The sequence below is a fragment of the Kogia breviceps genome, chromosome 4 (assembly GCF_026419965.1).
Source record: "Kogia breviceps isolate mKogBre1 chromosome 4, mKogBre1 haplotype 1, whole genome shotgun sequence".
Classification (NCBI taxonomy): Eukaryota; Metazoa; Chordata; class Mammalia; order Artiodactyla; family Physeteridae; genus Kogia; species Kogia breviceps.
The window spans coordinates 59104094-59131321 of NC_081313.1; the positions used below are offsets into that span (position 1 = coordinate 59104094).

General features: G+C 34.6%; 1 protein-coding gene across 3 annotated transcripts in view; it reads right to left on the reverse strand.

Moving 5' to 3' along the window:
• Positions 1 to 27228, reverse strand: part of CERT1 (ceramide transporter 1) — a 127329-nt gene that overhangs the window by 61550 nt on the left and 38551 nt on the right. For all 3 annotated transcript variants that reach the window (XM_059062761.2, XM_059062758.2, XM_059062760.2), the window contains 4 exons: positions 26285 to 26401; positions 7373 to 7480; positions 6439 to 6577; positions 1510 to 1593 (listed from right to left, as the gene is read on the reverse strand). In XM_059062761.2, coding sequence (XP_058918744.1) covers positions 1510 to 1593; positions 6439 to 6577; positions 7373 to 7480; positions 26285 to 26401 — 448 coding nt within the window. The remainder of the gene's footprint in view (positions 1 to 1509; positions 1594 to 6438; positions 6578 to 7372; positions 7481 to 26284; positions 26402 to 27228) is intronic.

Sequence of the window (27228 nt, forward strand, 5' to 3'; positions counted from 1 at the left end):
TTAGCGATAAGCAGAACTGTGAGGCTGTTGTATTTCAATAGTCAGCATGTACATTTCTACTTAATTACTTTACTGATAGGCCAATACAACCTATCTTTTGATGTATCTGGTACTCCTGAATCTAAAACTCTGCAGTTCAATTTCTACAGAAAATAAGCTTCCATTCTCTTTTGGGGAATACAGATGGGGCAGCTGAATGTACGTGAGATGATGGAAGATTGGACCTGAGAATTTTATAACTTCTTTCAATAATTTTTCCCATATCCAAACAAAATCTTTTCTATTAAAGCAGATTATTCACTGTAAAATTAAAATGTAACAGAAAGAACCTTCTCAAAGTAATCCTCTAATTCCATAAAGACATATAAATCTGGATGACTCAACACGGTTCAACATTTTAGCCCCAAATTATAAGGAAAACTCTGTAATAAGAAGCTAGTATTTTGCAAGATTGAGAGCAGAGTAGGTTATAAAGAAGAGAACCATTAGGAAAATAAGAAACAGGAAGAGGAAAGAAGGAAAAGGTGGGGAAGAGAAGCATTAGATCTTAGTATCAATATTACAGTATTCCCATATGATTTGTGAAATTTCCATGCATAAAACTATTTAAAAAATTATTTGAAAATATGCCACGGCCACAGATTTTACTTCATATTCTTTCATAATTTCAGCAAAAATAAGCATAATTAGATTAACTTATTTTTTTTTCACAAAGGCTTATTTGCAACTTAAAAAAAGTTTTAGGAATCCATGCCAGCTTTTTCTTAGGATATGTTAAAAGAAAGCACTGACCGTGAATCACAGGTTTCTGTCGCAACCTCCCTGCCCACCCCTGCCCCATACATAGATTCCACACATAAGTGATACCATGCAGTATTTGTCTTTGGTTTATTTCTCTTAGCATAATGCCCTCCAGGTTCATCCATGCTGTTGTAAAACACAGGTTCCCAATGAACAATTAAGAATTCCACCTAATGAGTGAGCCCTTATAAACAGAGCAACAATTAACTGATACATGAAATAAACTGATATATGTAATAAACCACCTTGCTCCTGAGTCTATAAACAATTGTGCTGTGAAATGAGTGATTTCAATAATTTTCCTTTAATAACACTGATTATATACTTTGCAACACCAGTTTATCAAGTGGAGAGAGAAAAGTACATTAACAGAGAGAAATACACTCTAAAGAAACATTCAAGTTCCATTACAATGTTTCCTCCCTAAGAAAAACTTTTTCAGTACTAGAAACTGATTCTACCAAATACTGCTGAAATAAGAGGCCAATGTCTGAAATTTAGAATAAGTCTGTCAGATGATCTGTCAGATTATTTAATGTCAGAATGTATATTTTACCTACATGTCTTTTCTTAGAAGAAAAATTTCGCTGTCCAGCTTAAAAAAATTTTCTTAACTATTCCATTAATTATTCTTGTTATATAGTTAGTTATTATGTAACTTTAGAAAGTCTATTTTACCCAACTGAGGGGGAAAATTTTACTACTTACCCTTTTCTTTATTGCCATTGGTATTATGCAAGAAGTCTCCATCAGAACGTGTTGTAGGAAAGTCATCTTCATCATCTTCTACCACTAAGTAAAATATATTTAAGGATATCAGGATGAAAGCACATAGAAATTAACCAGTTTATTCTTATGTTCAACGGAGTAAATATACTCTGGATTCTGTGAGTACATGGTCTTATTCATCTTTGTATTTTCAGTGCTTATCAATGTATGCCCAATAAATATGCTGTGGAATGTCTTTAAATACATTCTTATAAAAACTGTACCCATTCTCATTTGTGTAAGGGACGGTATTGAGATACAATTTATTCTGTCTTTAAGTCCTCCTATCTCTTCCTCCTGACCTTGGGGAGATTTCATAATTCTACCAGAGGCCTACAAAGACTGAAGAGGATGGTAATGGTACATGCAGAAGATACTTTATCTTGCCTCTAGGATAAGCAGGGAAAATATAATGACTTACAGATGTGATATCAATTTTAATTCATCCCAATGTGTCTGTGCCTGGACATCCATTTTAACCTACCCAATTCCAGAAAATACAGAATCCTCTGTGTTCTTCCACATACCTCTTTCTTCTACATACTATCCCTTTTTCTACTGCCTAACATACTTAATCCTCTGCACTATGTATTCCACTTCTTAGTGCAAATTTCTAAACCTCAGCAGCCCAACCTTATTCTCCGTTTCTGAACGGCTTCTTTAGTTTATTATCTTTTGAGGAACTCCCTTTCTACAGAATAAATCTTCACTTTAAACTAATGTCTTACTCCTTGCCTATCTCTCTTTACATCAGGAGTAATTTGGCTCTATGAGGAACATTTCATCTATTTTTAACTCTCTCTCCAATGGATGCAAAGTCTACTACTATTCCTTACTCCCTCCCCTGACTAAATGGTTGTAATTACTATGGAAAATACCTTTATTCTGTACTACAGTTTTCTAATTACTGGGCTATTTCATTTTTTCATCACCTGAAAATTTTGCACTCATCTATAACAACTTTTTCAAATCATAAGCTGCTATTATCTACTAACACCTACTATTTTATAACCAGCTAACTGCTATCAGTATCCAACTGACATTTTTCTTTTCCACATCCATCATTCCTACAGACTTCAGTATCCATATTGAAGCCTCTGCAAACACCTTAGTTCCAAGATTAATCAAATTCCCAGATTCTGTGGATCTGTCTTTTCATCAATAATTTGCAAATATGGTCAATTCTAAGAAATTAACTACTACAGTGCTGCTCTGATTTTAAATCATTACTGATTTTAAATCATCAGACAACATCCTGACCTTGACTCATTACTAATATGATTAACTGCTCTTAAATACTGAAATGTCTGCATTTCACTTATCTCCTCAGTATCTACCTTGGGTTCCTAAAGATTCACTTTCATACCTCTAACCATCCAATAGCCTAGTACTACCAAACAAGGATTTTCAACCTTCTTTTTCTAGTAAATACTCAAAATATAAGACTGATGAAAACAAGAGCTGCTCTGGCTAAAAGAGTGGCCCTCCCCCTCCCTTTCCTTCCCAACCAAGCACTCCTTGTCCATCATTGAGGCACCTTTAAGGGATGTCTGACAAGATTTAAAACCACTGTCCTAATACAAATCTCCCATCCCAATCAGACTGGTATCCCTTACCAGCCCTCAAATCTATTATGCTAAATTCCATCTCTGGATTTTATACATTCCTGCTTTCATTATCCCTGCAATAATCCAAATCAACCACATTAATAATAGCAACTATTATTGATTTCTTGCTATTAAGCACAGGGCTAATATACATATTCTCATTTAAATCTCACAATCATATGTGCTGGATACAACATCCATGTTACAGAGGAAAGAGATGTGCAGAAATGTTAAGTAATCTATTTCAAGTCATCAAACTAATAATGAATAGAAGAGCAAGAAAAGAACTTTTACATTTAATATGGTATATGTTTTAAAACATATGTTTAGGTCAGAGATAATGTCTTCTACTTCTGTAATCCTAGAGTATCTGGACCTAAATGGTTAATTAAACGTTACTGAAGTGTGTATGTCTGTGTGTGTGTCTGTGTGTGTGTGTGTGTGTGTGTGTGTGTGTGTGTGTGTGTGTGTGTGTGTGTGTGTGTGGTTAAGTCTCCTTACTAGCAATTATGATAAAACTTTTTAAATGAAAACATTGAACACCTAAAATGAGAGCTTGCTATTATCATTTCAATGACACACTTAATGAAGAACAGTGATTCTTCTTAAAAAATTTTTAAGTCACAGATAATTTAGTCTTAATAATTTAGTGAAAGTACATCTATAGAGATCCTTAGGTCAGCAATTCCAGTCTATAGTCAAAGTAGGAAACTATGGTCCATGTTCTTATTTCACCTTTACCCAGCATGCACTCTTAAAAACATCATTTCTTAAAATAGCCATTTATAGGGAAATCAATTGTTATATGCTGAATTGTGCCACAACTAAATTCATATGTTGAAGTCCTAACCTTCCTGTACTCCAAAATGTGACTGTACTTGGAGACAGGGTCTTTACAGAGGTAATCGAATTAAAATGAGGTCATGAGGATGGGCCCTACTTCAATATGACCAGTGTCCTTATAAGAGAAGGAAATTTGGACACAGACACTTACAGAAGGAAGATGATGTGAAGACACAGGGAGAAGATGATCATCTACAAACCAAGGAGATAGGCTTAGAACAGATCCTTCCCTCATGGCCCTCAGAAGAAACCAAACTTGCCAAAACCTTGATCTAACATTTTTAGCCTCCAGAACTGTGAGGAAATACACTTCCGTTGTTTAAGCCACACAGTCTATACTTTGGCGATGGCATCCCTAACAACTAATACGTTAGTCTATGACTGTTGCTATATAATCAAACATGAATAATGTTTAAAAATATTTTTCAAATCTTCTACACAACATGGTTATTATTACATCCCAACTTCTACTCCTTCCACTATCACTTTTGTCTTTAAAGTGCTATATATTATTGACATGAATCATTTTAAAATAAACAGATCTGTATACATCCTGTTTTAGTTTAAAGGGCTGTTTGCAAGCAAATGAAAGCTGATGTGTAAGGTCTAATTTGACACAAAAAAAGTATACATACTTTTTAAAATTAATGAGAAATAGAAGTTCAACTGTCTTTATTTTTAGAGAAATAAACATTAAATGTTAACCAAAAACGTATAAGTGCATCAAATATAAAGAACTTCAAGGATACTTTAGGTAAAATTAAGTGCTTTAAGAGGAATATGGGCTTCCGCTTCAGGAAAAGATGGAATAACAGGGAGAGAATTTATCCTCTAGCATGAAACTAAAAAATCAGACAAAATATATGAAATAATGGTTTTCAAGATACTGAATATTAGGCAACAAAGGACAATGATCCCTAAGGGCTGGGGAACAAATGATGTGAGCTCTGTGAATGCTCCAACTTACTGCCATGGGAGAGTTTCCAAGCTGTAGAGTAATGAGGAACCCAGGAGGAGCCTGGTAGACTCTCTGAGGTGAAGAAATGGAGCTGAGAATCCAGAGAGACAAAGGACACTAGGCTTCACAAGGCAGAGTACTTGGGAGGAGAGAACTGTACAGAGAGAGAACTCTGGAGATGGGCAGAAGGTCCCCCTGAGTATTCAGCAGAGTACTGATAGCACATACAAATTGAGGAACTATAGAGGTCATAGAAAGGAGGATTCTAGGGAAGAGTACCCAAGGCCTATGTGGGGCAGGGTAAAGCACCTGTTCCTACAACACAGACCTGGAATAATTCACAGGGAATTGGCTAGAGAATGCGAAACTGCCTTGCCACAGTAGTAGGGAGAAAGGGAAATACATTATTCTAAGGTTCTTATACAATACAGGAGGTGAGTATATTACTTGAAGGGAGACTATAATAACTTAAATGTGCATACTATAAACCCTAAAGTAGCCATTATAATAACAGAGTATAACTAAAAAGCCAACAAAGGAGATAGAAAACGGAATTATAAAAAATACTCAATCCAAAAGAAGGCAGAAAAAGGGAACAAAGAACAGAGAAGACAAAAAGAATACATAAGAAGGGGTGAGCTCACGTCCTTCTACTCCACCATCTTGCCAGCAAGTCAACAAAAAGAATATGAACTCAGATCAAAGACATTTAATAAGACCAAGAAACAAAACCATGTTAGGCAACTTAGTTATACTGGGTATGAACTTAGCATGATTTAGTAATACTGTTATGAGTAGTTCATTTTTGCCCATTGTAACAAATTAAGAGAAAAACTGAAGAAAAGATATTGACAACACCAGTAATATTTAGCAGTAATAAATGAAAAGTAACTTAAAATTCACATTATAAGTTAACTAAAGATCATCTCTCTTAAAAAAAAACACTCATTAAAATTACTTTTACATGTGTATGTAATTCCATTATTGACTTCTTCTATGAGGAAAAGGCCAGAGGAAGGGAGGGTGACAGAGGGAAGGCGAGAAAGAGCAGTAAAGAGGGAGAGGAAGAGGAAGAGCAAGGGACAAAAAGATCGACTGATTCCAGATCTGGAGGATTTAACATAAACATATGCTTGTCTCTAAGACTCGTCATAGGGTACATTTGTTAGACATAATCATGTGAAATGCCCCATATTATCAAGATGATATTATATTTTTTAATGGAATAAAGAGTTCAAAAACCATTTAAAAATCTTCAGTGATATCTGGTATGGGTGATCAGATTAATTAGGATGTTATTAAAGTACACAAGTTATGTGGACACTGAAATCTGTTACATTAGAGGTGTACAGCAAAAGTGACTATAATTACCTCCATCATTTAAAGACATTACCCTTAAGATCAAGAGGCTTTAAATCCATTCATTCTCCAGGTAAAAATAGTGGTAATAGCCTAATTAACCTTTATCCCTTTGAAGTTCATCCTTGGAGACAGCATCAGCACAGGCATCAAAGTACTTCTGTAGAGTATCGACTTGTCTGCATAGGATATCTCTAAAGGTTTCCATTTCAGCCAATTTCTCACGTAAACTGTGGCCCTTCTGCAAAACACAAAACGGGGGGATGTAATCCAAGTTAACAAAACTAGAATTTGTTTATATTTAGTCCCATGGTATTTCATCACCTTTTAAGGTCTGTATCTTACTATTGAGGGCATGGAGTAGGGAGAGTTGTCAAGTTCAATGTATTATTTCCAGGGCCGACTGGAAACTGAGTAATTAATGGCTTGACAGTGATAAGTGTGAAGGAAATGAGAGCAATAAGCCTGACAACTTGCTACTACAACATTTAATATTTTCAAATTAAACACTGTGATGATAAATTGTGAAAGACTTTAAAATGGGCAAAAATATTACTTGGTGTCCTTTGAAAGGAATAGTAAGTATCATCCATGGAGAGGGTGTCTGATCATATAGAAGTCTTTGATTTCATTGCATTTGAGCTATTTTACAATTCTTTAAGTCATAGAAAACTGAGAGTAATGTAAATGATTCTTCTCCATAGAAAAGCAAATGAACTTTGTCCAGTGGAGGTACACTGGTTACTGATGTGTGACTATTCATTAGTTTTGTATACATTAGCAAAATCATTTCAGCATTCTTCACGTTCTTCTTTGAACTACATTTTTTCTTTAACATCTTATTTCATTAATGAATGAAACAAAATCTCTGACATGTGTTCATTTTATTTTTATGAGTCATGATTTTACCTCTTAAAAAATTATTCTGTAACTACTTCAAATAAATTACATTGTAGGAAAATTCTTTCAAAAAACTTATTCTATCAAATAAGTTCTGTTCACAACATTCAGTACTAAAGCATTCATAACCACAAACCTTGAATGAAGAGGTGGATGTTGCAGAATAGCCACTTGCTCCAGACACCAGTGACACCATTGAGCCATGTCGACGCAAGCTGGATTCAGATCCATATCCAGACTCAGTCTAAAAAGGAAAGTAAACTACATGAAAAAAATTAAATAAAAAATACTTAATCATCACAAGAAAAAAACTTTTTAACTATGTGAGGTGATGGATGTTAACTAAACTTACTGTGGTAATCCTTTCACAATATATCCAATAATTATGTTGTAAACCTTAAACGAATACAATGTTATATATCAATTATATCTCAATAAAACTGGAAAAACACTTGAGAAAACAAAAGTTTCCCTATAAATTAATAAGGTTATTGCAAAAGAATTTTTTGTTAAGTAAGGTTACTGTAACAATAATTAGCAGTTTGAGTTCACTCAAGAAATATAGGCAATCCACTGGCATAGGCAATGCTTTCAATTCCTAATTGCCACTTAATTTAGAAATTTACTGAATACCAACTACATGCTAGGCTAGTTGGCTAAAAGAATTTAAAAATAGGAAAACTACCTAGAGTAGGTAAACTCATAGAGACAGAAAGTGGAACAGTGGTTAACAGGGGGCAAGGAAAAGGGGAGAATGAGGAGTTAGAATTTACTAGGTACAGAGCTGGAGTTGGAGAAGATGAAAAAGTTCTGGAGATGGATGGTGATGGTGGTGATGGTTGAACAACAATGTGAATATACTTAATGTCACAGAATTGTACAATTAAAAATAGCTGAGGGCTTCCCTGGTTGAGAGTCCGCCTGCCGATGCAGGGGACACGGGTTCGTGACCCGGTCCGGGAAAATCCCACATGCCACGGAGCGGCTGGGCCCGTGAGCCATGGCCACGGAGCCTGTGCGTCCGGAGCCTGTGCTCCCCAACGGGAGAGGCCACAGCAGTGAGAGGCCCACGTACCACAAAAAAAAAAAAAAAAAAAAAGCTGAAATGACAGATCGTCATGCATATTTTACCACAATAAAAAATTTTGGTAGAACAAGGACCAAAAAAAAAAAGAAAAAAAAGGAAAACTTCTTTATAGATGAATTATTTATCGTGACACAGCTCAAATATCACTGTCTCAATGAAGCCTTTCCTATTATTCCAGATAGTCTGTCTCTCAACCATTCTTAACATATCATGATTATGGCATTTGCCACTCAATTTTAATAGTTTACATTTTGTAACTACTAGTGGACTTGTACCTTCTGTAAGAAGACTGTATTTCTTCCATTTTTGTAGTCACCTTGACAGTTCATGGCACAAAGAAAATCCCCAATTTTGCCAGTCTATTCTGTAATCACATCATAGAAGATAACAACTATTTTGGGGTTTAGTTAGACTCAGAACTGTGATCTAATTTTGATGGAGTTGGCACTCTTTAAAGTATCAATTTTGTATCCCATCCTGCTTAGGAAAATGCAGTACTAAAAACATGGACAAAAGAATTAAACATTTGAAAAAAAACAACTTGCAAGTACCTAAAACCTGCTCAAGTATTTTGGGATCTGTGATTTCTTCCTACTGTTATTCCTTTACAAGTACTGTGCATAATTTTAATCCTAGACACTAAACTTAAGAGGTAAAATAGTATCTAATCATTTTTGGCACTAAAACTAGTGCAGCTTCTTAAAATTCAAGCTTCCAGCACATACTGGTCGCTAAAGATTCAAAGTAAAATTGTCATACTTTAATAATGCCTGTTCATAAAACACGCTACCTATAAAAGGTACTGCAATATGTTCTTAACTCTGAATTTACTAACAAATTACATATAAACTCATGACTAGATGGAATCAAAGGTACAATAAATTGTACCTCAATAAATTAGCTAAGGAAAAAAAGGTAAGTTTGTTTCAGTATCACAGAATCCCACAAAAAGAAAATTCTAATTACAGAAATCACGCAATTCATAAAAAAAATAAGACTTCTTATCAAATAATATCCTGGAACAAAGGTACTGAGCTAGGTTCCTTAACTAAAATGGCTCTAGTTTCTCTGTCTCGTTTGACAATAATGCTAACTTTCTAAGTACAGTGTTTCTATTTTTTAATTGTTGTACTGGTTTGGTAAAGTTTTTCGTTAGATTTAAATACAGAAGATTAGAATTAAAAATAAGAAAAATCTATCTGTGATGGACCAAAAATATAAGGTACGTACTTCAGAAATCATTTATCTCAGACACCTATGTGTCATTCATTTCTCAACAGAAATTAATCTGAACCGTCCATTTACATACAAAACTAACCCATAATTTACAATCAAAATTTTATTTAAAAACAAATTTTGGATATTTATTTGAAAAATATTTACAAACCAAACAATTTCAAATCCAAATCCAAATGAACCTACCCTCTCCATTTACTTACTTTATATCAATGAGTCCTAAACAGAGTAAGTCAAAACTTTAAAATCCTGAAACAAAATATAAACACTACAAAGCTTTACTGAATGTTTTTTGACTATGAAACATACTTCTTACATCCTTGCCTGTTTTTTCAGGTTCCACTATTTCAAAACAGTAATATCTCCTTATAACAAAGACATGATAGAACAAAAAACTCTACTATAGCAATAATGTTGCTGTACATTTTAAGTAATGGATAGTAAATGAATATTGAGGCTAAGAGTTTAGAGTAATTGTATTTATACCTTTAATAAAGTTTCATTTAAATAAATTGCATTATGAATTATATGCATCATTCCAAGGAAAAAGAAAATAAAGTATACTCATGAAGACCAATTCCATTTTATTCAATTTAAATATGGGGATTCATTTGTCACTCTAAGTCAGTATCTGCACTGAGATAACTTTTAAAATAAATAATTTAAGTGTTTAACACATGTACATACAAATGAATCCTCACTGTTTAAAAACTGGTCATTCTTGAAATGTCTATAATTGTGCCAATGATGCTAACATTGCATAAAAGATTTCTGATGGTACTACCACAATATTTAGAGTAATTTTATGATACAGCCACAAAATGGAGCTATCTAAAATCATTTTGGGGAGTCACAGAATAAAACTTTTAAAACTGTCTCACTACTTTAAAGGAGTATCTATAAACTGTATAATTAAGCTTGACTGCCTTTCTTAGTCACATGACATGGCTCTGATTTAGTACTGGATTTCTCTCAAAAATCTAATCTATCATCAAAGATATCAATATTTTAAAAACACTTCATCGCAGGGGCTAAAATGATTCTAAAAGTTAAGTTATATGGGGCTTCCCTGGTGGCATAGTGGTTGAGAGTCCGCCTGCCGATGCAGGGGATGCGGGTTCGTGCCCCGGTCAAAAAAAAAAAAGATAAGTTATAAAACTATTCTGAAAAGTAGCAATGTTGTTGACATCTATTTGGCTTTCCAAGATGTCCACAATACTCATCCTGAATTTAACAAGGTCTGCTTTTCGAAGATGGGGGTGAGGGAAATTTCCAAGGATGTAAATGGGAAGAAATTACTTTATGGTCACAACTGATATACACTGTTAAATGTTCCTAAAAATCCTGACATGTCTTCAAAATCTCATTGGTATGATTTTAAGGATAATACTTTAAAGGCATGCTGGCTTTTTCTTAACCCCATTCTTCCATAAGAAAAAAGTAGAGCTTACTTACAAGCTCTAATCACCAATACAGGATTTTTGAAAACACCAATTTCCATCTAAAATTAATAATGTGGAATTCAAATACAGTTACTATAGGAATATTTCCTCCTTTCAACATATACGCTTTAAGATCCCTCACACAAATTGCTTCGCAAAAAAACCCTTCTTTCCCAAATTTGTGTGCTTGTAGGCAGTATTCCTCAACATGTTTTACATGAACATACAAGGACATTTTGGTTCAATGAAACACTTATTGAACATGTCCCATATAGAACAAGGCTGGGTTATTTTAAATATTACAGTAATGAGACCACACCTTTAATATAACATTCCTCCTTATTTGGGGGGTGGGGAGTGTAATCTTTTGGCCACTAGAGGGGGTCAGTAGCACTTTCCAAGCAGTATACTTGGAAAACTGATACAAAGGTTACTATTGGTCAAAGTACAACAGTAACCTTCAGACTAAATCCCTTGCACATATGTACCTGTACTCTCTGTATCTTGATTTTCTGAGAACACCTAAAATCACGATAAATTAAGTCATATAGTTCAAAGTTATGAATTCAATAAAGGACCAGAAATGCCTAAGAACTGATTTGAAAAGAAAACTCCCTTAAAGTCACAGATAAATTTTATAGTTTGGCTTATTCATGTAGGAGATAAACATATATTTTCATTTTGCACAGTCTGTTTATCAACCTATCTAAACTCCAAAAAACAGTGGTATAAAATAAAGGAAATAGGTTGGCTTATTTTTTTTTTCATAGCACCTGCCTTTTGAAAAGCTTATTCATTTTCCTAATAACACTCTCCAGCAAGAAGCACAGCAAAGTAACTGAGAAAGAAATTCACTTCCTCATGGTGTCAAAAATTACCTATTTTGTGGCATAGTCTCCATATTGTTTCTTCCCATTTTAATTATGGGAAGAGAGAAAGTAGAAGATTAAACTGTTAACATTAGAACAATGGAGCATTTTCCAGAAATTGAAATTCTGAAACCCATAATAAAACTAAATGCGTTTGCTATGTTGACAGCACCCACACATCTACTTTCAATATTAATATTTTAAAGCAAACCACATGAGAAGTAAGACACTATAGACAGGAGAACAATTTAATCAATAGAATTATGGTTTACAGTATCATAATAAGTTACAATGGCAACAATTTTATTTATGATTGTAGGTAAACGTATATTATTTGCTATAATAAAATTTGGCATGACAATTTCACGCTTATAAATATTAAAATCTCATCTATTTCGCCTTTCAAATATGTATGGATCCCCCTAGAGAAGTGGTAGCCTATGAAGTATAAATAACACAATGATAACAGAGAGAAGAGCTGCTCGACTGTCACTGTCACCACTATACAACTAGACAAGTCAGTCATTACTTTCCTGGACTTAATTTTCTTTTCTTATTTTTTAAAATCAATTTATTTTGGCTGTTCTGGGTCTTTGTTAAGGCACGCGGGCTTCTCTAGTTGCGGTGTGCAGGCTTAGTTGAGGTATATGGGATCTTAGTTCCCTGACCAGGGATCGAACCCAGGCACTCTGCACTGGGAACAGAGAGTCTTAACCACTGGACCACCAGGGAAGTCCCCTGGACTTAATTTTCTTATCTTTAAAATGATATGGCTAGTCTAGAATTAAAATTCTCTATACTAAACCTAAATACCAAAACTTAGGCTAAAAATGTATACATCCAGTGGAGGCCAAATATAAGAAAGTCGTTTGTTGAACCAGCTGGGAAGATTAAAACATAGCACAATTGGACTTCCCTGGTGGCACAGTGGTTAAGAATCTGCCTGCCAATGCAGGGGACACAGGTTCGAGCCCTAGTCCAGGAAGATCCCACATGCCGCAGAGCAACTAAGCCCATGCGCCACAACTACTGAGCCTGCAAGCCACAACTGAGCCCGTGTGCCATAACTACTAAAGCCCGTGTGCCTAGAGCCTGTGCTCTGCAACAAGAGAAGCCACAGCAACGAGAAGCCCGCGCACTGCAACAAAGAGCGGCCCCTGCTCGCTGCAACTAGAGAAGAGCCTGCACGCAGCAATGAAGACCCAATGCAGCCAAAAACAAATAAATATTTATTTATTTAAAAAATCACACACTATTTATTCAGAAAAGCAACCCTAATAATGTATCAGATGAGGAAAGGTTCAACCTACAATGATTTCCAGAAATTGCAGTACCTCATGAATCAAAGAAATTTTAAAATATATTTAAGAAAATGGTATTAAAAAAGATTTTATCCATTTCTAACTGCTTAGAACCCAGCAGCAATACAGTTAACTTCACTGAGTAGGACATTTGCTTACCCTCAAGATACTTTTCTCAAATCATACTGGAATGTTTCCTAGTCATTCTTGTATTATAATTTAAAAACCAATATCAAATAAAATACCTCATTTGAAGGTCATTTATGGACCTTAGTTGCGGACCTTAGCTGGTTATTCATTTTGCATTTTCTTCTAATAAGCATAAGATAAGCTTTCCTTTACAGAAATATGTAAATAAGCAGTGTTGTAGTGATATGAAGCTGGAAGGGTTAACCAAGGCCTTATTGCACACCGTAGTTTAGTGTTAAAAGAATGCTGGGGGGGGGGCTTCCCTGGTGGCGCAGTGGTTGAGAGTCCGCCTGCCGATGCAGGAGACATGGGTTCGTGCCCCGGTCCGGGAAGATCCCACATGCTGCGGAGTAGCTGGGCCCGTGAGCCATGGCCGCTGAGCCTGTGCGTCCGGAGCCTGTGCTCCGCAATGGGAGAGGCCACAACAGTGAGTGGCCCGCGTAACGCAAAAAAAAAAAAAGAATGCTAGGGGGGTAAAAGAAAATAAGACACTGCCTATGGAAATCCAAAGTACTAAAAAAAAACGCCCAAATACAAGATGATACTGTAGAAGTAGAGAGTTAACAATAGCTGCCTCCACTCCCCTTGATTTCAGAGTTTCCTCTTTCTTACAATTTTAATTTAGGGTTTTGGACTCCATGACATATTGTTTTACCTATAGGAGAAATTAAAGTAGACTTATCAGGAAGCAACGAGTACAGCCTCTGCACCAAAAGCTTTTTAAGAACCCAATCCGTGATACATAAGATGATTCTAAATAAACTAACTTGACACTCTGAAACTCGGTCTTATCTTTTTTTTAAAAATCCTTCCCCCTTTGAGGGAATCTAAAAGTCCAATTGTCGTTTCTTAATAACATTAAAATGGAGGTAAGAAATAACTAGATAAGTCAAATGAGGTTGTATAAAGGAAGACTGTTAAGCAATTTTTCCACCTTAGCTTTAGAAGGCGAATACTAAAGGATAAGGGAGATCTTTCTTGTTTTGCTTTGAGAGGAGGGCTAATGAAAGAGTTGAGCAATTTTACATGGATATTTTATATATAAATTTCAGAGAGCCACCTTGGATAAATTATAACACCAATACCATTAGTAAAAGCTAATACTTAGGATACTTACTTTGTGCCAGGCATGGTGCTAGTGCTTTAAGTGCATTATCTCACTTAATCCTTTCAACAGTCTAAGTAAAATGGGCACTAATATTATACCCATTTATAGGTGATTTTACATAATGATAAGTCATGCAAATGATAAGTAAGAGAGCCAGGATTTAATTCCAGATTCAAGGGCCCATGATGTTAATCATTACTATGTTGCCTCAACATCCAGAGACTTTGCTTCTACTTCTCTCAAATCTGTCCCTTTCTCTATTTTCCCACTGCCATTTTCTAGTTATGGTCACCTAGTGTCTCATTTGGATAAATCCTCCAGATTTCTAACTACTTTTAGTCTTGTTCCTCTTGAAATCCTTTCTAGTGTAGCCAGAGTGGTCCTTTAAAGACAGACATCTGATTCTTCACTTTCTGTGTTAAATCCTATTTGGCTCCATATTTCTCCTTGGATCAAGTCCATAGTCCATACACTGCTTACAGGTCCCTGTTAGAGGTAGAAGTACAATTAAACTAAACTACTATCAGCCCCATATTCACTTATTATCCATTATTTAAAACGTATTGTATCAGTACTGTTGTAATGAAGTCTTTTGTTCTAGCATCTGTTTGTTGTAAGGAAATATCTGTCTTGAAATAGTAGAACTTGAAGAAATAGACTAGGATATAAGAAATGTGCTTTATAGTGAAGAAATCTTTAATAATACTTTATAATATTTATATTACATCATAAGTGCTTAATATGTGTTAGCTACCATTCCTTCTTCACCTTCCCACAAAGGCAGGATATTCCTTTATATCTCTACTCCAGAAACACTTATATAGAGGAAAATAAATGTAAAAAGAAGCTAGCAGCAGATGTAACAAAATACCAACACTGCTCATTAACTTTCTTAATTTATGATTTGCCCTAGAGAAAAGGACCAATGTAAATATATTTTCTTTTAGAAGGAAGTTTCATAGGCACAAAATAAAAAGGTCATAATTCCATTCTTTTTATCTAATTGCAAAGAGATGACAGTGGCAAAAGAATTAATACTACTTTTTGAGGCTCCCTTAAATGTCCCAATAAGAGAAAAAACAGGTGTAATATGTGTAAGTAGTACTCGCAGGATTGCTGAAACGTTAAGATGGTATTTGGCCAGGGGACCTGAACCATTAATTCTTTCCTGCAAGGATCCTAAAAGAAATATATGCACATAAAACAATGGTCAGTAAATGAACATTCTTAATTATTCTGGGGCTTTGGTCCCAAACTTAAATTTTCTACAAAAGAACGAATTCCTTTCTTAGGGGGTAAGGGAGGAATGAGATCTATATCAAACATGAAAAGATACCCATAACTTATTGTTGAGTGAAGGAAAAGCTACAAAGCAGTATGGTATCTTTTATGTAAAACTGTAAGGCATACATGTAAAGAAATATTTGGAAGGAATCTTTACCAAGGATGAACAGTGGTCATTTCTATGTGGCCTAAATTTTCACTTTCTTTTTTATAGTTTTCAGTATTGTCTATATTGTTTGAATTTTTTTACAGTAATCATATATCACCTCTACAAAAATAAAAACAATAAAAATAAAGTCACAGAATACATGTTTAATCTATCTCACCTAGAAAGGGCTAAAAAATTAATAATGCCAGTAAAGATGCAGTGAAAGGAAGATCTGCACATTCTGCAGATGGAATGTAGATCAGCACAATCTTTCTAGAAAATAATCTGTCAACATATATCAAAAATGCTTGTATCCTTAAGCCTAGCAATTCTACTTCTGAGAATCTATTATGAGGACACAGTTAAACTACAGGAAAATACTTTATGTAGGAAGGCATTAAATACTAACTGCAAAAAAAAAATTGAAACAATCTAAAGGTCTTATAATAAGCAAATAAGTACCAAAATGATAATACAATGAAATATTAATAAAGCTGTGTTAGATGGACAAAATGATGTTAGATTTTTTAAAAAACAGGATATAAACTTGTTATTTCCATAATATTTTAGAGGCAAAATGTACAGAGAATAAGAAGGAAATACACCAAAATGAAGAATAATTGTCTTAGTTATAAGACATGGTAGTTTCGTATTTTTTTCCTTATAATTAACAAAAATTACTTTTAAAAACCAGTGCAAAAGCCAATGAAATCTAACCAATAAAACTACTTGCAGGAATGGTTTTAAAAGACTTGCTAAGAATTTTTAGATCTAACTGTATGGGGAAGATTCTTCTTTTAAGGAGGCAGACTGATGATTTATTTTTTAGTATTCAACTACGCATCCATGAGAAAAGGCTGAAATTAACTAGAGGGGGGGTGTATTACAAAAAAATTGAGGTTGCTGTTCTTGGAATAATGTTACCACTCACTGATCAATGTTCTCATAATCCATTCAATTTCATTTTTATGCAAAATGGGAATAATACCTGCAGTGAAAGACTTCCAGGAGTATTAAATGATAACAGTGCCTAATTACTCATCTATCCCTGTATAGTTCAAAGGGGTGCTACTGAAGACAACTAGGCTAGGGAATGAACAGTGATATAAGCATTCTTGCCAATGATCCTGTATGACGAAAAAATGACAGAATTTTTTTCAGTATAACATTTTAACCTGTAGAACATTCATTCACTTTGCTACCTATTCTTACGATTCTTAACCCAATGCTGTCTTTCATACCTCAATACCAAACAAGCCCAGAATATTTACCAGGCAATAAAGAAAACAGAAGCAAAAACATTTTTAAGCTATTAGCTAAAAAGATGTGTTTGGTGAAAAAGAGCAGTTTTGTGTTCCTTGATTTTTTTTTAAGAAACAGCTTTTCCCAGCTAATGTCCAATATACTCAGCAAGTAAAATTAGAAAATTGGGGCTTCCCTGGTGGCGCAGTGGTTGGGAGTCCGCCTGCCGAGGCAGGGGATGCGGGTTCGTGCCCCGGTCCGGGAAGATCCCACATGCCGCAAAGCGGCTGGGCCTGTGGGCCATGGCCGCTGAGCCGGCGCGTCTGGAGCCTGTGCTCCGCAACAGGAGAGGCCACGACAGTGCGAGGCCCGCGTACCGCAAAAAAAAAAAAAAAAAAAAAAAATTAGAAAATTGAAAAAAAAAAAAAAAAAAAAGAAAAGAAAATTGTTTCCACTGCTGTCAATATGCGTAAGCCATGCCACCCACCATTACTTTTCCACATCAGATATAGAAGAAGCAGAATCCCATCTGTCCTGGTGACTGTCAGAAATCTTCCCTCCCGATTAAATAAAAATTCAAATACAATAATGAAACACCGTTTAAAAAAAAAAAAAGGACTTCTATAGCACACAGCCTCATTTTCTTTAATATTTTCTATAGTAACAATATGAAACAGTTATTCAATTCTAGATTAACTGTCTTTTTAAAAAAAATTCTTATCTAAAGAAACATTCTGCAAACAAATTACAGACAAATAAAAGAGAAATCAGCTGAACATCTAGTAATATTTACCTAAATTGTTAGTAGCAAATATGCGGTAAGCATTACAAAAACTTGCAAGTTTGGTAAACTCTATACAAAATTATAGAATACCTTTTCAGAACATTTTATTTGTATAACTGCCAATCCCACTCTATCCTTTAAGTACAAGTAAATATACAATTCATTATAATTGGACCTAGGGTGGCCAATAGTAATCTGGAGTAAAAAGGCAATCAGGTTTTCTCAAGACATTTACTTTAGGAAATGCCAAGAGATCAGGGCAGATAGAGGCAGGAATTGAAGCCGAAAAGAAACCGAAAGTAGGAAAAGGTCATGACAAAGCAAGGAAAAACAAACTAAGTAGGACGGGAGAGCAAAACACAGATAAATGGGAGCCATGAAAGAGAGAAGAAATAACAGAATGAAACTAAGCTACATTAACTGTAGGTGGGGGCAGGTGATTGAGTAACTGAGTTTTGTTAACAATAAAAGCACTCAGAAACAAGTATACAGTTCCAGCTTTCTTTGCAGGTAAGGCATTATAAATTTTCTTGGTTCCTGGCAATATTCCCATTTTTCAGGTAACATGGGTTGGCCTGTACCCCCTGTACCCTAAAAAGCTTAACTAAAAATGGATGGACCTATGACATCAAAACTTGTGAGATGTTTGAGATGTTTTCAAACTTTCAATATTCACCTGATCTAGACAGACAACTATGCTCAGCTTTAGTAGATTCTACAAAATTGTTTCACCAGTTTACACCTGTTGTACCACAGCCTCACCAACACTTGGTGTTACATCTTTTTATTTTTTAAGCCGCTCAGACAGGCATATGGTGGTATCACTGCTTTAAATTTGCACTTCCCTGATGACTAATGGCACTGACTACCTTTTCATATGTTCATTACCCATTTGGATATCCTTTTTATATCAAGTGCCAGATCAAGTCTTTTGGCCTTTTTTTTTTTTTTAATTGTGCTGTGTAAACTTTTCTTATTGACTTGTAAGACTCTCCCTACCTTTCTGACATAAAATGTTGTCAAATTATTTCTCAACTAACCACACAGTATTAATATGATTAGCTACCTAAATATCTTTATTCACTGTTCCATGTAAAATCCTGATTCTTCCTTTACTATCTTGGTGAAAGATAAACACCTTCCTCAGATAAAAGAACCCGGCTGAAAACTACAAATTGGTGACATTTATTCCTTTTTTTTTTTTTTTTTTTTTTTTTTTTGGTGGTACGCGGGCCTCTCACTGTTGTGGCCTCTCCCGTTGCGGAGCACAGGCTCTGGACGCGCAGGCTCAGCGGCCATGGCTCATGGGCCCAGCCACTCCGCGGCATGTGGGATCTTCCCGGACCGGGGCACGAACCTGTGTCCCCTGCATCGGCAGGCAGATTCTCAACCACTGCGCCACCAGGGAAGCCCTTATTCCCTCTTTTTAAGATGATATACTTCATTAAGTATTTAGGCGACGTATGGAAGTAACAAATGCAAATGTTGGCTCAGGTGAATTCAGCTTTTGCATGCAACAAAACTGTAGGCAACAGAAACTAAAAAAGTTATTTTAAAAGCCCTTGACAGTAGAATTATTTTTATTCCCAGAACACTAAGAATATAAGAGGTAGTACCATGTTTTCTTTCTTGATTTCACCAACCTTTAAAATCATGGTAGTATGACACTACCATTTAGGTGTTAAAAAAAATTTACTAACCATATATGGATTACTGCAAGCAATTTAGCAATTAACTCCCACTGTTAGAAACTAACCAAATTTCTTATCTTGAGAGAAACATCCAGAGACATAATGAAGGTTTTTTGCTGGTTAATAAAGTTCAGTTGTGATACCACCTACTTGGGTTTTTCTATAACCTATTTGAGAAAATGGCAAAGCCCTGACTACTCTGGCAGCTAGTTACTGGATTTGCATTTCCCTCAAAAATTAAAATTCTTGAATGTAAAGGAGAAGTAAAATTTGATTCCATCTTCTTCCCTTCATCACTGTGGTAATGATGAAAGTAATGTAAAAGAAAAACTGGTTCTAATCCACTGACCCCATGAAATTACTTATATAACGTGTACACTAAAAAATAGTAGTTTCAAGCCTTTGCCAATTAATCAGATTCAAAATTGCAAAGCTAAGTTTACATGATAATCATTTATAAAGCAGACAAGTATAGAAAGAACGTCTAGAATCTGTTAAGAAATTTTTCCAATATTATAGTTGGTTAAAAATGGCAAACGGGGGACCTCCCTGGTGGTCCAATGGTTAACACTCCAAGCTTCCACTGCAGAGGATGCAGGTTTGATTCCTGGTCAGGAACTAAGATCCTGCATGCCACACATTGTGCAGTCAAAAAAAAAAAAAAAAAAAAAGGGCAAACAGAGATAGGATGACACATTATATGACTTTGATATTTTTAAAGTGCTAAGAAGAAACTGGTATATTCTGCCACCTAGCTGTTTAAAAATACTCTTCTAATAAGTTTATGTCAAAATTAAGACAAAAACAATAAAGGTGTCAAATAAGCAGAAATTGCTCCTAAAAGTAAAGAAAAAGCACCAAGATCAAGCTGACCCTGACACACCATAGGAAAAAGAAAACTCATTATAGCGAATAGCAATACAATTTTAAAAAGATCTGTAAAGTGAGTCTTGGGCATTGTTTAGGTTGCTCAACTGTGACAATCTTTTTCCACATAATTTCCTGGACAGAAATCCCTTAACTTCTCAGGCTGAGAATAAACCTTTCTTCTGAAAGTAATAAAATAGAGCTTCACATATGAATTAGTGGGCCTTCACAAAGGAACAAATGCATACACATTAAATTGCAAAACAACTGCCTGTAGATTCTCACCAAAGAAAATCAACATCTGTAAAAATTACCTGGATTCTTCCTCCCTAAACTGTGTATTTTCCTATGACTCCTTTTATATCAGATAATTTCCAAAATATGGGGAATATGGGTGGTCCATGACCACCAAAATTTTAGGATCTACTAAGGTTGCTCCCTTATGGAAATAAGGGAATGTCATGATTACCACAAACTCTGTCAGGACCAAAAAACTTAACTTTTTCAACATGATTCTTGTATCTGCTAGTGCAAGGAGAGCCTTCCTGCTAGTTTTTTTTTTTTTTTTGAGGGATGGGGTGGTGAAGTAGGGGAGTCTATTTCTTTCATGGTAAGAAGAAACTGTGTTTACTCAAAATCACACACATTGCAACTGTAGAAGATTCCAGGAGTAATCTGATAATTCTTTTAAATAGCATCAACAGATGGTTTATCATATTTCCTTTATTAACTAATTATGCAGAAAATGCTCACAGAAGCCCTTAGATAATACATAGATACATCTTTACTATAAATATATTAACTTATCCAAATAAAAAATAACCATCTTAACTTCACATTCATACAGCTTTTTGTTTTCAAATAATCTTCACAAACAAAATCTCGTTCAACCTCAAAGACAACATGGCAGATGGCTAAGAGATTAAAAAAAAACAAGCAAACCCTGTCTTTAAAGATTTATTTAGTGTTGTCTCAAATCCTAAGGAGAAATGCAGAATATGAATGGATTCCACATAATAAAGCCAGCACACTATTCTAAATAAAATTACTGGTCTGATATACATATGCCCTTTTCTGTATTTTAAATTAAAATAGAATCTTTGAATTTAACAATGACCTCAGAAATACCTTTCTTCCACAGGGGCTACTTGTCTAATGTCACAGTGAACTATACAATTTCTAATATATCGAGAAAATTTAAATCATAGAATCATCTTTTTAAAACTTTTCTTGTACTGAGCAAGTTATGCTGGAATGAATACCAAGGAGGACAAAACAACAGAGCTAGACAAAAAACACAGAACCCTAGTGTATTTGTCAGTAATCATTCTAACACCAACCATGAAGATAAAAGAGTGAAAAAAAAACCTCCAAAAATTACACATTTCCCTCATAAAGTCTGTTTTACAATACTGGAAATTATTTCAACTGGAAAATTTATGTGTCCAATGCTTTGCTAATTCCTACATAGAAGTTGTAACCCTGAGCCTTTAAGGAGTTTATGGTCCAAAACAAACACTAGAGATATAAAGAAAATATAAAAAATATGAGAACCTTGTGATTGAAGAAACCCATGAGTTAAGTCAACAAAATATATTTCCCATGAAAAATACTTATAGGATTGGCAGAAGTGCTTGCTGGACAAAAGCTCTGGTTCTCAGGTCATACAGACCTGGGTCTGAATGCTGGCTCCTTCACTAATTAGCAGCTTAACCTTGGACAAATTACTTAACCTCTCTATGTCTCAATTTCCTAATCTGTAAAAAGAGAACAATAATGTTAACCTCATAAGATTGTGAGAGTAAAATGAGATAAAGTGTATAGTGTTTATCACTATATCTGGCACACTGTAATCCTCAAAAATGTTTGTTATCATCATCACCTCTACCATATTATTACTGTTGAAGAGGTTCTATAAAATATTTAGAACTCCTGGCATGTATGTGAAACTGTGCTTAAAAGTTATATAAAGGTTATTATAATGAGCATAACAGCTTCCTGGAAAGAAAAGAATAGAAACCTCCAATTTCTCCAGCTAAAAACTATCAGGGAAGCCCTAACAAAGGCCTAATAGCAAAGGCAATGAGGGACTATCTGATGACATCAGAAGAGAAAAAGACAGGTCCGCTGTTCCAAGTGTCCTGTCTGGCCATCATAAGGACAGGTGGGGCCATGGAAGTAACTCTGAATTGAAGTGAGTGAGGTGGAATGATGGGAATATTACACAATATTATACAATATTCTTGATTTATCACAACTTGGTTATTTTGCTTGCTTGTTTGTTTTTTGTGTTTTTTGGGGGGAGATGTAGGGGAGGTATATAGTGCATTATGTCATCTCTTCTCCTTTAAGTAATCTACCAAGGTCACACAGCTATTATGTAATAGTGCCAGGATTTAATCCCATATGTGTCAGGCACCAGTATCCAGTGCTTAAACACTACAATAAAATGTTGTTACGGCAATCCATGGGCAGAAAGATGTGTTCATATTTATCTTGTATATATATGGTAGCAGAACTCAGATGACACACTCTAACCTGCAGGAGGTGAGCCTATGGGAATTATTTTCAAACATTCTGCCAATGGTAACTGACAGAAAGCACAATCAACATAAAATTGAATCCTAAGTATCCACTAGCCAAAAAGTAGTACAATCTCTGGCAAATTACTTAAGTTTAATCTAAGCCTGTTTCGTTGTCTGTAAAACAATATTTCCCTCACCTCTCAGGATAGTAGACTGAAAATAGAGCACATGAAGTACATAATACAATAATTAGTACTTGGTGACCCTCAATAAACAGTAGCTCCTATCACCATATCATCATCATGCCTTAACAATTTGATTTTAAGTTTGAATATCAATATAAGAATGCTTGCTTAAATAGTAAAATTACTAAACTTAGGTTCCACATTAATAGTCTTAAGTGATTTTGAAGAATGAATCAGGATACACCTCCTCACTACCTCCCTGTTCCTGGTCTATGCGGGGGGGGGGGGGGGGGGAATTTGCTGGTTATGTTTGGTGATAGCACTTGAATTTTCTCCCTCCTATGTTAGTTTAAGAACTCTATTTTTAGAATTCAAATTCAATTTACATTTTCACTGATATGTTGTTTAATTGGTACATATCACATGTTTTACATTAAAATTAAATAAGTATTAATAAGAATAACAATTGACAATGATTTCTCCTTGTCTATGAATAAACCATATTTAGAAATCAGAAAGTTTATACAATGTATCTGGAACACTGCTGTTGAATCTATTGTCTAAGAACTTAAATTCACCAAAAATCTGTTATCGAGCATTAAGTCACAATACTCTGAGGGAGACCCAAAGATTATATTCTATCCATTATTCAAGGGTGCAAAGAAATCAATGATATGGAAGAAATATATGCTTTATGCATCATTCTACATACAAGGAGAAAAAATAAAACGAGAACCTGCAGATTCTTGAATCAGCTTTACTAAGAAGAATGAGCAAAATAAAATATGCTTAATTAAAACAGAAAGCTAGCATTAAGCCTTTAAAGGTCATCTCAGATACAAATATATAAATTAGTTCTACTTAATAATGTCTTTAATCACTAGTAAGAGGGCTGACCCTGATTAACTACACAAAATAGGCCACTCTCCTTAAATGCACATTTAGCAACTCTCATTGAATGTAGCACTCTTCATCCATAAAAAACATGGTATAACTTTAGTGAATTTAGTTGTGACTCCCAAAACCCTTTCTTTTTCCCCTATGTCATAAATGAGAAAATGTATCAGCCACTCTGGTAAGTAACCTTACATATATTATTTCATGTGTTCTTAAACACATTTAGAAGAAGTGAATTGTCAGGCAAGGTCACATATGTCGTACATGGCAGAGGCTGCAGTGTCTTGTATCCAGGTAAGCCCAGCTCCAAAGCACTGAGATTTTGGAATTCTAGCTCATCTCTCGTTTATTTATTTATTTTTAATTTAAATTTTTATTTAACTATAGTTGATATACAATATTGTGTTAATTCAGGTATACAGCTTCAGATTCTTTTTCATTATAGATTATTACAAGATACTGAATATAGTTCCCAGTGCTATACAGTAAATCTTTGTTGTTTATTTTATATATAGTAGTGTGTATCTGTTAATTCCATACTCCTAATTTATCCCTCCCCCTCTCCTTTCCCCACTGGTCACCATAAGTTGTTTTCTATGTCTGTCTGTGTTTTGTAAATAAGTTCATTTGTATCTTCTTTTTATATTTCACATATAAGTGATATCATGTAATATTTGTCTTCCTCTATCTGACTTCCTTCATTAGTATGATTATCTCTAGGTCCATCCATATTGCTGCAAATGGCAATATTTCATTCTTTCTATGGCTGAGTAATATTCCATTGTATATATATACCACATCTTCTTTATCCACTCATCTGTTGATGGACATTTACATTGCTTCCATGTCTTAGCTATCAGCACATCACTTTTAAATACAGAAAACTGTTTCTCATTTTTAGACTGTTTTATGAGGTAATAATATCAAGATAACTAAGATTCACAAAATGTTTTAAAGCAATATAACTCTAAAGCTAAAACAAGGAGAAAAACAAAGCATTACACAGTCAGATTTCTTTAGGCTGGGAAAAATTCATAATTGAGAAATAAAAGCCGGGCTTCTGTGGTGGCGCAGTGGTTGAGAATCCGCCTGCCGATGCAGGGGACACGGGTTCGTGCCCCGGTCCAGGAAGATCCCACATGCCACACAGCAGCTAGGCCCATGAGCCATGGCCACTGAGCCTGTGCGTCCGGAGCCTGTGCTCCGCAACGAGAGAGGCCACAACAGTGAGAGGCCCGCATACCACACACACACACACACACACACACACACACACACACACACAGAGACACACACACAAAAAAAAAAAAAAAAAAAGAAGAAAGAAAGAAAAGCTAATGCATGATCAATATCGAGAAGAATGTGCCCGTAGTATCCCAGGCAAGACTGGTTTTTCTTGTTGTGTTTGTGTGTGTACATGTTTTGTGCCTGTTAAATAACCAAAACAGGTGTTTCAACTAAACTCTGTGAAACCCAAATGAACAAGTACAGGCAACTATATGAACAAGTCCAAAGTTTTCTTAAGCCACAATCAGGAGTGGCATGGTGAATTTATAACTTTCCCTATTCCTTGTTTTACCATGATATACTGAATTAGCTAATAATGCATACTTAATAATATCATGTATTTCTTTAGTTTACTTACAAGTATTCATAGCAGAAGTCAAAAACTATCTTTAAATTACAAGAATATGGCTTATACATTTATGTAAGAAAGACTTTCTCAAGGTTTATTAGAAAACTTCATATTTATAAAAATTTAACAATTTACAAATGTTTATACTAAGAATATACCCAAATGGTTACAAATGACAACAAAAATTAACACTGAAGCTTTCAAATATTAGGATTTTAAAATTTAATGTTATTTTAAGAATCCTTTTATCCAGATCATATAAAAGGCATTCACTATGAAGCAAACACTAAATATAAAAACCAAATTTGTTTTATATAAAAGGGCATATTTTGTTTTAATAACATTTAAAAATATTTATCATAGAAAATTCCCTTAGTGTAACTCAAATGTTAGAAATAAAATTATTTCAAAAATTCAAATCTGTACCACTTTAATCTTTACCACCCAAATCATGTTCGACTTTTCAGGAACATATATACATCTCAAAGTTATTTTAAAGGAGTTACTACCAGTCTCTTGCCTAGGTCTCTACGGACAGGTAAATATTGGAGACCCACCTTGTGCTGTTCAATGGCATCTATCCACTGCTGTCTGTGATCTGGATCCTGAGCACGAAGATACCAAACACTATCATTTACACTAATATCAAAGCGACATTCATCAAAATCATGAGGCTGTGGAAAGAGAAAATAAAAAGCAAAGTTAATTATATTCTTAGAAGTGCTACACCCTACAGCAAAAACATGAACATACCCATTCTAGCTGGTGGGAGATTCTTGTTATTCTTTATTTTTCTACTCAAATAACTTTTTTTGAAGATATTTCAAATAAAGAGCACAACAAGGGCATAGTTACCAAAAACTAAGTTTCATTCACTATTCCTACAAATGAGATGACACATAAACTACAAACATTTTTTTTAAAAAGAGATATTTTTCATCAAATACTTTGAGTTAGTTTAACTAGTGAGAATACTACTGAAAGCACAATCTTAAAAGGGGCCAAAGTAAGTTTTATGAAAGACATTTACTAATTTTTTTCCTGCCTCCATTATTCAAACATAAATTCCCATCATCAATAGTTTTATTTCATTACATTTGATAAACAAGATATTTTTATAACGTTAACAGTTCCTCCCAAGTATTTCAAATTAACTTCTAGGTTTTTACACATCTTTGATAGCAACAGCCAGGAGAGCTTCCAGTGAAAAGCAAAAATAAAATGAACTTTACATCAGACCTATGTTAGATAGCTAGAGGAAACTGCTTCCATCAAAATGTAAACAATTAGTAAAAATGTCAACTATTTGGTTCAGTGTTTCACATTCTTCTTAAGAATATATAAAATAAATATTTTATATACTTGTTTTTCCCCCAATGAATAAGTTCAAATATGACAGGATCTATTTCACAAATACTACCTCTTCTTCTACTGGATAAAAGCACAATCAATTTCCTCTCCTGTGAACAATCTTAGCCTTAGAGGACAGAGAATCCTCTCT